The following is a 19,627-nucleotide window of genomic DNA, read 5'->3' on the forward strand; positions in this document are numbered from 1 at the left end:
CTTGTACAATTAAGTCATAATAATATTCATAATCTAGTTTAGACTTGACAACATTTCTTCTCTTTTTTTTTCATTTTTCATTGATATGAACAACAATTAATGTGTACCTTCCTAAGAGATAAGAGCCACTAACTATGCTGACATTCTTACTTTTCTTTAATACAGAATGGTGGAGTATGTGTTGATGGAGTTAATGATTACACATGCAAATGTCCAGGAGATTTCACAGGGAAATTCTGTGAAGTTGCTCCAATGGTTGCAATGATGTATCCAAAAACTTCACCATGTCAACACCATGACTGCAAAAATGGGATCTGCTTCCAACCAATGGACTCCAATGATTATGTATGCCGATGTGCACCTGGTTATACAGGTACAGTAAATAAAGACATGAGGATTGCACCAGCTGCTTTCGTAATGAAAATTGCAAGCAGTGATATAATGAACATTTTCCTATGCTTTCAGGGAAAAGATGTGAATACTTGACAAGTCTAAGTTTTGTGCACAATAATTCTTTTGTGGAGCTTGAGCCTCTCCGGACCAAACCAGAAGCAAATGTAACAATAGTATTTTCTACAGAACAAGAAAATGGCATTCTTTTGTATGATGGACAATCAGAACATCTGGCAGTAGAGCTGTTTAATGGAAGAATAAGAGTGAGCTATGATGTTGGAAACTACCCTGTGTCTACAATGTATAGGTGAGGTACAGTTCCAGTAAATTATTGTCATAGCCTAGTAAATAACTGTGCAAAAGGATACAAATGTAAACTTTCACACTGCAGAGAGACTAGAGAGAAACATCCAGTGGTATATATGATTTCATAGTTTTCCTCCCACTTGTATAAAGTCTTCTTATCTCTATAATTAAATACAATAACTGTAAACACAACTCGTCCTTGTAGCGATTCTGTGCTAATGCAGGTATATGCTCAAAATTCTAGCAACATTTTCTGTATGGGAATCTCAAATTGTTTGAGCATAAGGCTTATGATTACATGACATATGGAAGTTTGGATCAATCCTGCATACATGCTCAGGTAGCCAAAGAGGTTAAGGTGACAGCTTGTATTGTTGTTGTTGTGGTCTTTAGTCCAGACACTGGTTTTATGCAGCTCTCCATGCTACTGTATCCTGTGCAAGCTTCTTCATCTCCCAGTACCTACTGCAACTTACATCCTTCTGAATCTGTTTAGTGTATTCATCTCTTGGTCTCCCTCTATGATTTTTACCCTCCAATACCAAATTGGTGATCCCTTGATGCCTCAGAATATGTCCTACCAATTGATCCCTTCTTCTAGTCAAGTTGTGCCACAAACTTCTCTTTTCCCCAACTCCTCATTAGTGGTCTACCCATCTAATCTTCAGCATTCTTCTGTAGCACCACATTTCGAAAGCTTCTATTCTCTTCTTGTCTAAACTATTTATCGTCCATGTTTCATTTCCATACATGGCTACACTCCATACAAATACTTTCAGAAACAACTTCCTGACACTTAAATCTATACTCGAGGTTAGCAAATTTCTCTTCTTCAGAAACGCTTTCTTTGCCATTGCCACTCTACATTTTATATCTTCTCTACTTCGACCATCATCAGTTATTTTGCTCCCCAAATAGCAAAACTCCTTTACTACTTTAAGAGTCTCATTTCCTAATCTAATTCCTGCAGCATCACCCGACTTAAATCGACTTCATTCCATTATCCTCGTTTTGCTTTTGTTGATGTTCATCTTATATCCTCCTTTCAAGACACTATCCATTCCGTTCAACTGCTCTTCCAAGTCCTTTGCTGTCTCTGACAGAATTACAATGTCATCCGCGAACCTCAAAGTTTTTATTTCTACTCCATGGATTTTAATACCTACTCTGAACTTTTCTTTTGTTTCCTTCACTGCTTGCTCAATATACAGATTGAATAGCATCGGGGAGAGGCTACAACCCTGTCTCACTCCCTTCCCAATCACTGCTTCCCTTTCATGCCACTCAACTCTTATAACTGCCATTTGGTTTCGATACAAATTGTAAATAGCCTTTCGCTCTCTGTATTTTACCCCTGCCACCTTCAGAATTTGAAAGAGAGTATTCCAGTCAACATTGTCAAAAGCTTTCTCTAAGTCTACAAATGCTAGAAACGTAGGTTTGCCTTTCCTTAATCTAGCTTCTACGATAAGTCGTAGGGTCAGTATTGCCTCATGTGTTCCAACATTTCTACGGAATCCAAAGTGATCTTCGCCTAGGTCGGCTTCTACTAGTTGTTCCATTCATCTGTAAAGAATTCGCGTTAGTATTTTGCAGCCGTGACTTATTAAACTGATAGTTCGGGAATTTTCACACCTGTCAACACCTGCTATCTTTGGGATTGGAATTATTATATTCTTCTTGAAGTCTGAGGGTATTTCGGCTGTCTCATACATCTTGCTCACCAGATGGTAGAGTTTTGTCAGGACTGGCTCTCCCAAGGCCATCAGTAGTTCTAATGGAATTTTGTCTACTCCCGGGGCCTTGTTTCAACTCAGGTCTTTCAGTGCTCTGTCAAACTCTTCACGCAGTATCACATCTCCCATTTCATCTTCATCTACATCCTCTTCCATTTCCATAATATTGTCCTCAAGTACATCACCCTTGTATAGACCCTCTATATACTCCTTCCACCTTTATGCTTTCCCTTCTTTGCTTAGAACTGGGTTTCCATCTGAGCTCTTAATATTCATACAAGTGGTCCTCTTTTCTCCGAAGGTCTCTTTAATTTTCCTGTAGGCAGTATCTATCTTACCCCTAGTGAGATAAGCCTCTACATCCTTACATTTATCCTCTAGCCATTCCTGCTTAGCCATTTTGCACTTCCTGTCGATCTCATTTTTGAGACGTTTGTATTCTTTTTTGCCTGCTTCATTTACTGCATTTTTATATTTTCTCCTTTCATCAATTAAATTCAATATTTCTTCTGTTACCCAAGGATTTCTGCTAGCCCTTGTCTTTTTACCTACTTGATCCTCTGCTGCCTTCACTACTTCATCCCTCAAAGCTACCCATTCTTCTTCTACTGTATTTATTTCCCCCATTCCTGTCAATTGTTCCTTTATGCTCTCCCTGAAACTCTGTACAACCTCTGGTTTAGTCAGTTTATCCATGTCCCATCTCCTTAAATTCCCACCTTTTTGCAGTTTCTTCAGTTTTAATCTACAGTTCATAACCAATAGATTGTGGTCAGAGTCCACATCTGCCCCTGGAAATGTCTTAAAATTTAAAACCTAGTTCCTAAATCTCTGTCTTACCATTATATAATCTATCTCAAATCTGTCAGTATCTCCAGGCTTCTTCCATGTATACAACCTTCTTTTATGATTCTTGAACCACGTGTTAGCTATGATTAAGTTGTGCGCTGTGCAAAATTCTACCAGGTGGCTTCCTCTTTCATTTCTTAGCCCCAATCCATATTCATCTACTACGTTTCCTTCTCTCCCTTTTCCTACTACCGAATTCCAGTCACCCATGACTATTAAATTTTCGTCTCCCTTCACTATCTGAATAATTTCTTTTATTTCGTCATACATTTCTTCAATTTCTTCATCATCTGCAGAGCTAGTTGGCATATAAACTTGTACAACTGTGGTAGGCGTGGGCTTCGTGTTATCTTGGCCACAATGATGCGTTCACTATGCAGTTTGTAGTAGCTTACCCGCATTCCTATTTTCCTATTCATTATTAAACCTACTCCTGCATTACCCCTATTTGACTTTGTATTTATAACCCTGTAGTCACCTGACCAGAAGTCTTGTTCCTCCTGCCACCAAACTTCACTAATTCCCACTATATCTAACATTAACCTATCCATTTCTCTTTTTAAATTTTCTAACCTACCTGCTCGATTAAGGGATCTGACATTCCACGCTTCGAACCGTAGAACGCCAGTTTTGTTTCTCCTGGTAACGATGTCCTCCTGAGTAGTCCCTGCCCGGAGATCCGAATGGGGAACTATTTTACCTCCAGAATATTTTACCCAAGAGGATGCCATCATCATTAACCATACAGTAAAGCTGCATGACCTCGGGAAAAATAACGGCTGTAGTTTCCCCTTGCTTTCAACCGTTCGCAGTACCAGCACAGCGAGGCTGTTTTGGTTAGTGTTACAAGGCCAGATCAGTCAATCATCCAGACTGTTGCCCCTGCAACTACTGAAAAGGCTGCTGCCTCTCTTCAAGAACCACACATTTGTCTGGCCTCTCAACAGATACCCCTCTGTTGTGGTTGCACCTATGGTACGGCTATCTGTATCGCTGAGGCACGCATGCCTCCCCACCTATGGCAAGGTCCATGGTTCATGCTGAGTATCCTCTTTGAACTTAGATGTGACAATAACATTAAACATGTTACTTTACATAATCCTGTCACATCAAGGAAATAAGTATACATATGTGTACCTTAATATTTTCAATCAATTAACGAACAGACCTACGACAAAGGCAATTCAAGATTCTTCCACTTTTCACAATGTAAAAGACACACAATGATGTATTTAAAGTGATTTGTCACCATCCTCTTCTCCCTGTTTTTTGTCAATACCAAGTACGGGGGATTGAGGCACCATATTCTCTCATGTGGTAGCAATGAAATGACAGTTAACTTCCAGCCATAAGTCATGATTTAATTCAGACAGTATGCACTATTCACAAGATAATTATCATGATTCTCTTCAGGTACATCCCCACAATATACTAAACAGATAAAAGATAGCCATTTACCCTCATTGTAATAACAGGTTGACCAGCATTATGTAAGTCTTGTGGAACACATTTACTGACATTCAGTGTTTTTAAAAATGCCATAACTCTTTTTACCACCCATCAGAACAATTTTTACTTTTTTGCACTTTTGATGTAATATTTACTGCATCTCACCTATCTCCTAAAGCTGTTCATTAAATAAAAATTTCTGCCTACAGGTAAATTTCCTTCAGTCTACTTTTTTAAATTTCTTTTCAACCATTATACAAATGACTTTTTAATAAAAAGTTTTGAACAAGGAAACTGCTTTAAGTGTTCTGTGATTATAAGCAGTACATCGAATTACTTTCACTCAGGTACACAGAAAAGTTGTGCAATTTGTTCTAATGATCAGTGCAATAATAAAAAAGATTATGACAAATATCAAACTTTACTAAACCTTGCAACAAGATGATACTATTACTCTGCAGATAATCCTAAATGATTTTGTCAGTGAAGTTTGCAGAACTAGCCTGCATTCTTATACAAATATAAAAGTTTTTGCATCTCATGAGATGATAAAAATTCTTCACAACCTTAAATGCCTTGCTTATCTTGCTGTTTATTTGCTTATTTGCTATTACAGTTTTACAGAGGTTAAATATTTTAACATCTCTTTTGTTAAAAATCTGGCCCTTAGAGCTGCCACTCATGTTTATTATTTTTTTAAATGATCTTTCTGCCTTCATTCCCACATAAATTTACAATGAATAAAAGTTTTGTTAAAAGAAATCATAACATTCTGATATGCTAGTTTCATGATTCTTCCATAGTTTGGAAAGTATTGTGTCAGTCAGTTCTACCAGAGACATGCAGCAAAACAATTTTTATGGCCATTCTCTGTCTCATGAATTATTTATAACAGTGCTCTGCAAACAGTAATGATGACCTGTACACCACAATATTTTCTTTCAGCTTTGAAATGGTATCTGATGGTAAATACCACACAGCTGAACTGCTTGCTATCAAGAAAAATTTTACATTAAGAGTAGACAGAGGCCTTGCTCGTAGCATAATCAATGAAGGTGAACATGAATACTTGCGACTTACTTCACCTCTGTACATTGGTGGAATTCCTCCAGAACCTGGTGAAGAAGCTTTTACACATTGGCATCTCCGCAATCTGACAAGTTTCAATGGTAAGTTCTCTTACACTAATGTCTCTGGGTCGCACAACTTTAAAAATCAGAAAAATAGATGAAATTGTTATTTCCAGGTTGCATGAGAGAACTCTGGATAAACCATAAGCCAGTTGACTTTGTTAATGCTGCTCGTCAGCAGAAAGTAAATCCTGGTTGCTCTTTGATGCAAGAAGAGCCAGTTGAGGATAGGGGTCTAGCTGATGATGACGATGATGAAGAGAGTGAGGAAGATGAAGTGGATGCCTGCCTGAATAATCAATGTCGTAGAGGTAGCAAATGTATTCCAAAGAAGAATGGCGAGTATACATGTCGTTGTCGACCAGGTTGGGGTGGTCGTTACTGTGAACAAGGTGAGCTGCCTCAAGCTGTTACTGGTGAGTGGAAGAGATTAACACAAATTAACAATCTGAGCACTAGTAATTATTGCATGATTTGGACATGATGGAGTAATGATGAAAGTAATGCAGCCCTGAAGGTAAGTTGTAACGTGTGTGTGTGTGTGTGTGTGTGTGTGTGTGCTTTTTACCAAAGTAATTACTGATAACTCAGAATATTTTGATAACTGTTACACCCAAATTCTCCATCGAGAAAAGGTGAAAAATTGTGTGCAATTAAAAAAAAGAGAGAACTGCTTCTGGCAGTAACAACAAAGATACAAAACCTCATAACGAGATGGAGAGAAGACTCTGTATCTGGTAATATCCTTCAGATCCCCAACATATTCTCCCGCTGACATTTGACTCACAATCTCATGAAAAATGTGACAACTGTACAAGACAGACACAATGTAATATTAAGACCCTGAAAAGCTTCTTCAACTGCTTTATCACTTGCCAAGTTCTTGTCATTTCACGAATGATCTGGTGTCTAATTGAATGAAGCTTCCTTCACTGCATTTGTTATGAAGATGGGTGCCTTGGACACTAAGTACCATTTTACGAATGATCTGCACAGCACCAATCAACACAGACCAGTGTGGGAGTTCCCATTTTCAATCACATTTTATCTACTGCAGCAATGTCATAGTTCATGAAGTTATGCAGAAAACATGCTAAATTTATTGGAGAACAGTACACTGTCAACAAGAGTAAGGGGAATAACTGAAAAATTAATGGAGAGCACATACTTGAAATCAGCATAGTTTTGAAATCATAATGACAAATTAAAATGCATATCTCCAACTAACAAATCAGAGAAAGCAAATTAGGTGTAATAAAATAACAAAAAAATTCCAGTAATATAAATACCAAAGTATTTAATCTCTTAGTGGACCTCACTATATGAACCAATTTTTAACACTTATCTTTTACTGGCTTACAATCAATAAACAATGTGAGAAAGTCTCCCAAATATTCTCCACATTTCTCACAGATATGACAGCACAACTACAAGTTCTTGGCCTGCCAAGAGATGACATCTACATCAAGAACTCCGTTTCTTCCTGCATTGACTTCAGAACTGATTATGGTTCTCAGCCAAGTGTAGACTTGAATAGGCTTCAAAGGTCCTGTGACAAGCTAGGTTGCAACTTCCTATACTTTCACCAAAGAGTTCAGAACTAAAGAGCCCCCTGAATGGCTCAGGAGTGTACTACACTTAACAGGCTCCTACCAATGTAGCAGATTGTATGTGGGGTGCACACAAGGGTTTTTAAATTAGACAACTCTGCATCCAGTCCAGATAATAATAACTGTACAGGAACACTGAATTATTGGTGTACGATCCACAGATATGCCCCCCCCTCCCCCCCCCCCCCCCCCCCCCGCCCCACACACACAGATGAGACAATTAAATTCCTAGTGATCAATTGGCAATATATTTTTTGCCTGTGTTTTAAGTGTTCCTAAACTGCAATGCAGCTCTCTTGGGAAGCAGAAAGCTGGCTAAAAACTGACACTGACAGAGGTGAGATTTTTGCAGTACACAAAAGTGTACATTGAGAGGGTAGAGAACAGGAAATGGGTGTGGTGTATTTGTAACACTAAGAAAGAAATTCAAATTTACCAAGATACAAATTCAATCTGCATGTGAGATTTTTTTAGCAAGGCTCACTGGTAATTATTTGTATTAACCTATAATTGGCTCTTTCTATTGACCACCAGACTCACCTCCAGGTACAACCGAAAGCTTTGGGCAACTTAGGTACTAGCAGACTGAGGTTTCCCCTGATCATACTGTCATTACTGGAGGAGAATTTAATCTTCAAACAATCAACTGAGATAATTAGTTTTATAAGTGGTAGTCTTGACAAGAGAGCCTACAGAATGTCGGAAGAGCAAACCAAAGACTGCAATTCATTGGCAGAACACTTAGAAGGTGCAACAGATCTGATAAAGAGACTGCTTACACTACACTTGTCTGCCCTATTCTGGAGTATTGCTGTGCGGTGTGAAATCCTTATCAGGTGGGACTGACGGGTGATATTGAAAAAGTTCAAAGAAGGGGGCTCATTTTGTATTATCATGAAATAGGAGAGATAGTGCCACAGACATGATACGTGAATTGGAGTGGCAATCACTAAAACAAAGGCGTTTTTCGTTGCGACAGTATCTTCTCATGAAATTTCAATCACTAGTTTTCTCCTCATGGAACAATTGGTGGTGGGAGAGGGCCTGCAAGATATACACTCTGTAAAGAAACTTCTAAAGAGCTGCAACTACAGCATAATAGGTGTGAAGAAAAATATATGTCAAGTGAGATATTTTTGGTTGTTAACAATTACTATAGCAGAAACTTATTGAAAGATCCCTAACAGAACCCAAAGAAATTTTACTCATATGTAAAAACTGTCAGTTAGTACTCACTTATGAATTACGTGGGCACTGAAATTGGAGGTACCACAGCAAAAGCAAAAAGATGAACGCAATTTTCAAATGTTCCTTTACAAAGCAAAATCCAGGTGTGCTGTGCCAGTTTAATTCTCACGTTACTGCACAGGGGAGTGATTTAAATACTAGTACCAGTGGCATAAAGAAACTGCTGAAATCGCTAAAACTGAACAAGGCCCCAGCACATGATGGAATCTCTATCAGATACTATACATAATTTACAGCTGGATAGCCCTTCTTTAACCATAAATATGTATTATAAATAAAAAAAAAGTGTCAAGTAGCCGGAAGAATGCCTGGTTCATGCCTGTCTACAAAGAAGATTACTTACAAAACATTTAAGAGATTCATCCTAGAATATTGTTGAAGTAAGACTAACAGGGGATACTGAATATACACAGAAATGGGCAACTTAAATGGTCACAGCTTTGCTAGACTCATAGCAGGGTGCAACAGAAATGCTGAAAATCCTAAGCTGGCACAATTATTGTGTGACAGCCTACTTATAAATATTCAAAAAACGACAACTAAGCGCACGTTACAGAATCCTTCTTGTCAGTGCCTTAGGGAGAGGCATTTAAGCAGTCATTCTTCAAATGGTTCAAATGGCTCTGAGCACTAAGGGACTTAACTTCTGAGGTCATCAGTCCCCTAGAACTTAGAACTACTTAAACCTAACTAACCTAAGGACATCACACACATCCATGCCCAAGGCAGGATTCGAACCTGCGACCATAGCGGTCACGCGATTCCAGACCGAAGCGCCTAGAACTGCTCGGCCACTCTGGCCGGCAGTCATTCTTCCTCCGCACTATACGAAAAGAACAGGAAGAAATTTTAATGTGTGGTACAATCAGAAGTACCCTAAGCCATATATTTCACAGTGGTTTGCTGAGTATTAATGTATATATTGTATAAATAAGGCTTCAATTTCTTCTGCAAAATAAGTTTTGTTGTATGTTAATTATGCTGTGCAGTTTTTTATTCAAATTTATAAATTGGAAAACTGTGCTGTCATAATCCTTTTGTTTTTGATTGTTCAGCACCAGCAGAATTCGTTTTTCTCTTAGCAATGGGAGTCATTCCCGACTGTTCAATAGGTACATTAAGTGACTGGACAACATCTCAATTAGTTATCAGATCTGTATCACTGTAGAATAATGTTTCTGACTGAGAATGATTACGTTCGGCATTTTTGTCACTTAGGGACTGTGCATTTTTTTAAATAGTAATTTCCTTCCAACATATATCACAGATTCTTAAACCACTGACAGTTTGTGGGTACAGTTCAGGCATCCCAGATGTGATGTTTCTGAGCTTTCTGCTGTCTTGAAAAAAGTGATTTGTTTTCTGTAACACATTGCAACTCTATATTCTCAGTTTGTCTGCTTCCATCTTGAGGGGGGAAAAAACATTCAAACACACGAAATGTTAAGGTACAAAATCACTTGTTTACAATTAGCCAGTAAGTATAACATTTTCATGATTGATTTTAGGTCACTTTATAGTTTCCAATAACATCTTGTTTTACTGAAGCACTACACATTTGACCTAAACAATAAGTAATCTTTAATACCAGTTCAGAAGTAATTAACTTATTACACACAGCCAACTCAGAATACATTCACTGAGGAAGGGCTCCACTCGCTCTATGACAGTGAGTATACAGTCGAATTATTAGAAATAGAGCTTCTGTCTTCATTTTTTTTTACTAAGGAAGAAATTATCATCCCAAATTTATATTTTGGCCTGATTTACAACACTACTTGTTGCTCATGGAATAAATTTGGAAATTTTAAAATATGTATTTTCTGAAAAAATTAAACTTCTAAATTTGTTCCAAAAAGAATTTTCTTATATGAACTTTTATATTATTGTATGTCCGCCCCAACAGCTGAGTGGTCAGCACAGTGGTCTGTCACACCAAGAGGCCCGGGTTCAATTCGGAGATTTTCCCTGCTCAGGGACTGGGTGTTGTGTTGTCCTCCTTATCATTTCATCATCAGTGGAAGGCAACGGGAAACCTGACCTCTCTGACGAGGCTTCCGCCATGACAGGACCTGCTGTAAGGCAGAACGCACAAAGGGTGTGAAAAATGCTGTACAATGGTATTCGCCATAGGTCTTTAGCTCAGTTAGGAAAACTTCTATAGCAGTTCTAAAAACTGCTGTTCACTGTTTTTACTCCTTTATGATAACTTTACAGCTCTGTAATTCAGAAACAAGTTTCCATATCTGAGTAACATTTCCTAATTCTCGAAGTCTATACCAACAGTACATCTGAAACAAATTTCAAGAAAATCTGAGATGGCGAGGTTTCGGCCATGAGCTGATTTCACATGGAATAATCCCTATTCAGATACTCTCAATTTCAGTTAATACTTCTGGACTGAGAGGCTGTGGTAGATATATAAAATTCCTCCCTAATGTTTTGTCTCCAACTGTAGGAGAAATCTTTGGAGGTAAAATAGCAATTGCAACAAGGGGTCAAGGAGCCCCTTAATTTATAGAGCTTTATGATTTTGGGGGCACTTCACCCCTTGTTCCCACAGTCAGAGACGAAACACTAGTAAATAGTTATAAAGTACACACCAATCAGCACTGTGAACTGACTCATTCCATCACCAAATAGGTCACATTATCTCACAAAACCCGACAAATACACTTTATACCATGAATAATGTGGAGGTCACTTAAACAGTGAAACTTGAGCCTCCACCATCATGTGACATCAAGGAAAGTTGAATGGATAGCTGAAATGGTCAAGGTGACTGCTCGTGATAAGTGGGAAACCAAGGTTTGAGTCCCCACTCAGCACAAACATTCATATGTCACTATTGGATCTGTACCTAATAGAGCTGATGTCATGGAATTTGCACTCCTATTAGCCACGGTTCGTACTTTTAACTTCTAATGCTCCTCCCGTCCTTCATCATTTCTGCGTTTGTTCCTTTTGTTCAGCCATATACGCTAGTATAATGAGAGAGAGAGAGAGAGAGAGAGAGAGAGAGAGAGAGAGAGAGAGATGGGAGTTCAAATTGCAAAGCAAAGAATCATGTCTACTTTCAACATTCCTGTCTGCCTCTCAGCACTTTATTTTTTAAGGTGAGTGGTGGTTTCGTTGCTTACATTTCATTCAGAACTTTACATTATTAAATCATTGTAAACTGCATGATTACACAGAAAGTTACTACAGGCTTGAAATAATACATAATGTTTTACTGTGTGTCGTCCCAAGTCCCTTCTTTGCTTTTACACCTGAAACTTCCACAATGGAAATTTACTTCTTAAAAATAAAGGCAAGGTGGATGTGCACATTTATTCATTTAACAATGTGGCAGACATCATTTAACATTCTACATGATGTTTCTGAATTATATAACACTACTTCTGTAAGTACCAATTTTCAGAAGAAGTGCTTTGCACTTTTCATTGCTTCAGTAAAGGAAGTAAGATTGGGGTTAACTGTCCCATCAACTATATTCTTTATTATGTGCTTGCTGTTCTAATTTATATCAATACTCCATTTTGAATGCATGAAGCACGCTTTAAATAATGGTTAACACTTGCTTTGCATTAAAATACCATCTTTATGGTGTCTGCTTCACTTCATGTTCTAGTATACTGGACATACCTGAATAGGTAATTGATAATGACAGGCAAATTACTTGAAATTTGGTGCTCGGTTTTCAGGAAACATTTGAGTGATGCACTGCTTGTCAGCGTAAAGGAAAACAAAATGTGTCTTCACATATGTTTTCATATTTGATAAGATTTTGTACAAGTATATTTGTGCCATTGCACTGAAGTATTCAGGCAATTTTCCCATGTTTCTGGATATAGTTCTTATGTTAAAAAACAGAATTTACAATAAGAAGCTAATAAATTTATCCTTATCCACAACTTCCAGCTCCAACCTGTCGGAAAGAGCAAACTCGAGAGTATTACACCGAGAATGGCTGCAGGTCACGCAAGCCTGTGAAACTTGCCAAATGTGAGGGCACTTGCGGCTACAATTGCTGTCGTGCAAGGAAAACAAAGCGGCGCAAAGTTCGCCTAATATGCAACGATGGAACACGCTATACGACGGATGTTGATATTGTGCGAAAGTGCGCCTGCACAAGGAAGTGCTACTGACTATCCGGCCCCTCCTACACTCAACATGTAGCCCTGCCTGCGCAACACGACACAGTCGACTCTACCACACAACGGTCATTCACCTCTCATCCTGAGGAAAGTTATACTATGTGCATCATCAAAATTGCTATTTTCTATTTTGTAAATATTTCCATCTTCAGTGCACTATTTATTATTATTTCATGGTCTCTCTGTATTTGTTTATTTCTATTGCTCCCATAATGCCTACAAATACTTTCCTTACTGATGCAACCTCATCTAAAGACAATGAATTTGAACTTTTTGTGTGGTCATAATAGGACTAAGTTGTTTTATTTATATTTTGTGTCGTCTGCTTGCGTATGGATGGAGATAGGAGGGGCCTCGAAATCGAGATGAGCTGACAGCTTAATCAGAAGATGTGGCTCAGTGCATAGTTTCTCCCCTGTTTAATAAAATACTGTATATACAACAAACATTTTCTGCAGGATTTCATGAAATCACAAATCATTAAACCCAAAATGGACTTTGTATGTACCTGTCATTTTGCAGTGCCCGTGCAGCATTTTATTTTATTATTTGTGTTACACTGAATCTGTAACATGTACATTAGGGTATTGGAAGATGAAACTCGTCGTGTTGTGCATATTAGTTTCTTTGTTTAGTGTTTTCAAATGAAAGACTTGTATTTATGTAAAGAATGACCTGTACAATTTAACCTACAGCTTTCAATTTGCTGTCATGTTACCACACAAATGTGTAATACAGACATAACAGATTCACACGGATGATAGTTTTAATACATGTGATTATATTTATTATGACACAGTTCATTTTTATGTAAATAAATGAAGCTTATTAGACATTAGAAAATACTTTCTATATGGACACTGGCTGCTGATAGATTATCATCAGTGAAAGAGCTTGTGCTTATTGTTAATTATCATGTATACAGTATTTGATGTCCTAATTTAAAAATAGTGAGCTGTAATATTTTTTGTTTGATTGCTATATTTCTCTGAAATGGAGGATAAGCTTTCCATTATACTGTATAATGTTTCATGAGAACTACCATGTACTGCATTTTACACTGACATCTTGACTGCTGGTAATGTTCAACACTGAAGGTTTGTAATTACCGAGTGTTCTTGCTAACATGTAATACATATTACCAACTAGTGTCTGAATCTCTTTTGACCAAACTGTTGTAGAAAACAAGAATTGTATAATTTTTAAATATACCTCCTAAGACTTCCTGTACACCAAATATGTTTAAAGTGTTGTAAATAAAAGTCACAACTAATAATTTCTCTTCTTATGAGTCTCTATACTAAACAGATAGTGTTAACTTTGAATAATGAGGCTGTCCATGAATTACATTGCAGTATAGGTAAGGGGAATATGTAGCCTTCTAAAATGATAAAACAGGGCAAGAAGAAAGCGAGGCATAATTAGGTATGGCATCACAGAAGCTCCATATAATATTAAATTTTATTTACGTCCCCTTGTTTCAAATAGTAATTGTGTCTAAAAAATTGTTTCTCAGAATTATTAAGGCCAGGGAAAGGAGGTATCTCATTGAGGCCTATCTGTGAAACAGTGGACACAGTATTATCCCAGGCTCACTAGAAACAACTTGTACAACATGCATGCTAAAGTGATTCATTTCTCGTATTTCAGTAGGCATAGTGTTTTCGGATATGATGCATTTTGTAGCGAGCAAGCGTGTAATGCAGCTGCTAATACTGGATATTTCAGAAAGAATGGTCAACAGTTGTAATCTGGTAGCTACGCAATCAATCAGTAAAGAAAAACTGGTACTGTATAAATGGTCAAGAACTAGAGTTTAAGATGACTGCCGTTTTCTGCATTGTGAATGTGTTCTGTGTCTGTGACAAGTGTCTGTAATGCTTAGTTTCTGAAACACACATTATTATGTGAAATTTCCATCTTAAATGGTTACAGCATTGTCTTTTACCTAGCTTTCAGGACTATCATGAATATTTCGATACTCTGGGGAGAGGGAGGGGAGGGGGGGGGGGGGGCGGACAGTGTGAGTTAATTTATGGACAGACCCAAACTGGTTTCTACAACATTTCATAGGACTTCTTCAAAAATTAAGCTGCTTGTGACAACATATTTCCCAAATGTTATAGTGTGCATAAAAATATTTATAAAAATATATATACTGCTCCAAATGTAAGGATTTCACTTAACAGGGGCACAGAAAATTCTGCTCATCAAAGTTCTCAGCGATGGTCAGACATGCGATTCCTTTTGGCACTCAAGAACAAGAGATCTTCCTTTTCGGTTTCCAGCTCTGATCATTAATATTTCAGTGGGAGCTGAAATGCAATGTTATGAAAAACCTATTTTTCAGAAACTGATCATTCTGTTCCATTCTACCTCATCCATAAGGCAATATTGTACTCCTTGATGTCAATTACACACTCTGGCACTTGCTGTCCGGCTCTCAATTTGATGACTGTGGGTTAGGTGTAACACTGAGAACGCAAATATAGAACAAACTCCATGGGTGTGTGTGTGTCTTTTCTTTTCCCCCCATTTTGTCTTTTTGTCTCTATTAGCACCCACCACACACTCCCCCCCTCCCTCCCCCTCTCTGTTTCTCACCATTTATTTTTTCAGTTTTTAATGGCACTGTTTATTTTTTCCTTGCTCATCTTTATTTCTCATTTTGTCCAGAGAATGGACTGAAGTGGAACAGTGCTTACCAATTCACTGTCTTTAATCTCCTACTTTTTCTAATGCCGCACCCTTCATTTTTGTTTCTCCTGGTCCTCACAGCAGGTGGGTTCATCTCACTGTGGGCTCTGGACAACTTGCCCCCTTCTTTCTAAGCTTCCCCTCTTTAATCCCTGAATAAGAAAAGCTAGGATTAGATTTTTTAAAGTGTCTATAGTAGTACAGTAATTATTCATCCTGAAAGTAAGTGATTGCCAGTTACCATTTACTTTGAAATTGTATAGACTTGAAAGGTGAGTCAGGGAGAGACAGCATCAAATCACTAACACTATTTTTGGCAGCCTTAAAGGAACTTTCCAAGCTCTACATTGGAAATAAGAAGAAGGAGAATATAAAATCTTTCTCCCTCACAGTTTAGGGACAAAGTCTGACTCAGCATAAAATTTTAAAAGTTGCAAAACACTTTTGGTATTGTTGTTTAAATTGGATGACAGATCCTCAGAAGTCTGAGAGGTTCTGTCATGTCAACAAATAAAATACAAGTAAAAGTATGATGTACACATGGGGTTTTGTGCAGGCATCCCATACTGATGCAAAAACTTGAATAAGGCAGCTGTCAGTCACAGGGTAATGAGCATTGGCTCTATTGGGCAACACACCACGGAAAAGTGAATTTTCTTGGTCTCAGTTTGTTGTTTGACACCTACGACCATTCATCTTCCCAATGACCCATGATTTCCCTTTTGTTAGCAAGCCATCAGAATTACGAGGATAGGACTGCCTGCAGTAAGGATTTCCCACAGAAGTTGGTTGCTATGCCTATTATATCAATGCATCTATTTCTAACAATGCATAGGGTGGAGAACTTCATTTCCTTATTTTCAGAAATTCAGGAGAGTATTGTAGGTATCCCGCTTTTTTCTGTAAAGTACACTTCCTGTATTGACCAAAGAGTACTCAAGGAGTGTAAGGCAGGTGTAAAGTTTCTAGTACGCTCAAATATATTTTAGATAGTACAAAGTTCTGCATCATCTACACTACAGTGTTAATATTGTGAAAGGGAAAGTCGCTACTCACCATATGGCGGAGATGCTGAGTTGCAGATAGGCACAAATATAGCTTTAGGCCAGTAAAGCCTCTGTTAAAATTATGCTAGGCTCAAATTGTGATGTGTATAGTGCATGTGGTGCAGTGAGTGTTTTTGTAACTTCACAGCTTCAAATGCGGCCACACAAATTGTGACGCGACGCAACTGGGACACAACATGAGCATGCGCCAGGTCACGCAGCATTATGGTTGTGGCACAGTTTCTCGCGCCACACGTTCGTGAGCATTGGGGGAAGGGTGAGGCAGGGAGTGGGAAGACAGTCCCCTGCCATATGCCCACGTCAGCATGGCGCATATGGGCAGCAGAAGTATTGCCAAGCCGAAAAATCAGCCTTACGGTACACTGAGTTTTATTGTTACTGAGTAGTGTTTCGTTTTTCACCGTTTAAGCACTCCATATCTATTTGTTAGATCACAACAGTTATCAGTTACATATATCTGTATACTTTTTTGTTTTGTTTATTCTTTTGTCAAGAACAATGCACAGTTCAATAACTGGTCAGCCATTAGCCACTGGGATTGCATCTTCTGTCTCCACAATGTTTTCAGATTGCAGGAAGGGACAGATGATTCTTCGCGAAGGTAGTGACTAAGGAAGTGAGGAATATTATAAAATCATGTGATCTAGAAGCCGGGCAGGAAAGTAAAACAAGGTTATCTACTTGCTGCCTGTTATGCTGACTTATCTCTACGATCTGTTATAAAAAGTCGAAAAGGCGTTATTTCCACAGGTATGACCCCCCCCTTTGTGCTCCTGGTAAAAAGCATCTGAGATATGAAGTACTATAATTATTTGGATATGGATGTAATAAGAGACGTTATACTACGCACATGTGGACAACACATTTTCCTGCAAGCTAGAAACAGTCAAGAAACCCTCACGAATAACAATGTTTTAATCGGCCCAGCATGACAAGAAAAAGCATTTCACTGGTTGCAAACACACTATCAGAATTAATAAACTAATTAAAAACAGGCTACACAAATGAAGCAGTGGTCAGTATTATTCTGAAAGCATGAGTATCCTGAAAAGAGTGTGGTGATGTGATATATTTATTTTGTTGAAATGTATTGCTGACAAAGGCAGATCTACTTTCATGACAATGTTTTTCGAACGACGTGAACCCTTCCTCTCACAAAGCACACTTGGCTAGCTTCCGCATTCCTGTCACATGCATTATTCTCAGATGCTGATGACACACTGACCATTGTGTTGTGCCACGTATCAATTGCTTACATCTCTCAAAAACAATTATTTTATTCGCTAATCATGCATTATCAGTTTGGCAAGGCATAGGTGAGTAACCAGCATCGCACATGTGTGTGTAATTTGCCTGACGCGTATGCTTTATGCTCAGACAAAGAAAAGGAATAAAATCTTTTGGTAAATTTCCATTCCAGTCACTCAACATTAAAAATACCAAAATTCCAACAGAATAGGCAATTTATTTTTGTGTGAATTTTTAACCTTTTCTCATTCAAAGAAGCATCACCATTTACGAGTAATGGCCACATTTCTCTTGTTGACAAATTTGACAGTACTTCTTTAGCCAAAACACAATATAATTTGTACAAACTCATTTTTGCAGCAGCTATTGTGACAGAATTCTGAAACAGAATGTATCATTAAACAAGTAATTGGCAACCAGAGAGCTCAATAGCTTATGAAAAGCCTCATTGTGTCTGTTTGTGGTAACTTATGAGAAGAAATGTCATGTCTATTTTCATACTAGAAAACTATTGTCTCACCAGCAGTCAATAACACTTAAGTAATTACAGTCAGTGGAATAAAATGTAAATGTTGTGCGACTAGGGCCTCCTGTTGGGTAGACTGTTCACCGGGTGCAAGTCTTTTGATTTGATGCCACTTCGGCAACTTGTGCGTCGATGGGGATGAAATGATGATGATTAGGACAAAGCAACACCCAGTTCCTGAGTGAAGGAAATCTCCAACCCAGCCGGGAATTGAACCCAGGAATGAAAAAAAATAAAACAGAAAGTATAACTTCTGATATATCATCATAGATAAGAAAGTTCAACGTGTTTACGAAATGGCAAAGTACTCTCCTCCTTGTGTGCCATCATGCGCCAAAATCTCATTTCAATGTCTGGAGCAGTTTAGAAGATATGAGAGATGTAAGAATATTTCATTCCCATGGGCGTGAGATTGGGAGTGAATGCGCTATGTAGGATCCATTTTCCAGAGATTGTAGGCAGATAGTGACCTCCTCCCAAGTGTAAACAAAAATTCAATATGTTAGCTAAATTTCATAAGCAGCAACACATGGTCTAGTATGCACCAAACTCAAAATCATAGCGACCCATATTTTTCATAGCAAACTTTTGAAGTTTTGCATAGTGCCTTACTAAAATGTGTGTATCGCAATAAGCATGACCATCAGCGAGCAGCACCACCAGTTCATGATGGGAGTGGCGACTGGGTGGGGGTAAGGAGGAGGCTTGGGTGGGGAGGGGGAGGGATAGTAGGGTAGGGGTGGCTGACAATGAAGTGCTGTTGGGGGGCATGCAGGGACGAGGTGGAAAGAGGGTAGGGCATCTATATGCAGTTGGAAGGTGAGATGGATGGCAGCGGAGAAATGAGGAGTCTCCCACTGCCTCACAAAGTCCCACTGTCTGGCAACAGAGGAGCATTCCCCTCATAACTCAGTACCACCCAGGACTGGAGCAACAGAATTACATTCTCCGCTAGGGTTTCAACTACCTCTCGTCGTGCCCTGAAATGAGAAATGTCCTGCCCACTATCCTTCCCACCCCTCCCACAGTGGTATTCTGCCATCCACCAAACCTACACAATATACTCATCCATCCCTACACAACCCCTGCTCTCAACCCCTTACCTCATGGCTCATAGCCCTGTAATAGACCTAGATGCAAGACCTGTACTATACATCCTCCCACTATCACCTACTCCGGGCCAGTCACAAACATCACCTATCCCATCAAAG

General features: G+C 38.5%; 1 protein-coding gene across 1 annotated transcript in view; it reads left to right on the forward strand.

The window, feature by feature from the left end:
- Positions 1-14,140, forward strand: part of LOC124612643 (protein slit) — an 814,493-nt gene extending 800,353 nt beyond the window's left edge. The window contains exons 28-32 of the mRNA XM_047140944.1: positions 166-373; positions 466-700; positions 5,679-5,902; positions 5,980-6,279; positions 12,643-14,140. Coding sequence (XP_046996900.1) covers positions 166-373; positions 466-700; positions 5,679-5,902; positions 5,980-6,279; positions 12,643-12,869 — 1,194 coding nt within the window. The 3' untranslated portion in view covers positions 12,870-14,140. The remainder of the gene's footprint in view (positions 1-165; positions 374-465; positions 701-5,678; positions 5,903-5,979; positions 6,280-12,642) is intronic.
- The last annotated feature ends 5,487 nt before the right edge of the window (positions 14,141-19,627 follow it).

This window comes from Schistocerca americana, chromosome 4, assembly GCF_021461395.2.
Source record: "Schistocerca americana isolate TAMUIC-IGC-003095 chromosome 4, iqSchAmer2.1, whole genome shotgun sequence".
Taxonomy (NCBI): Eukaryota; Metazoa; Arthropoda; class Insecta; order Orthoptera; family Acrididae; genus Schistocerca; species Schistocerca americana.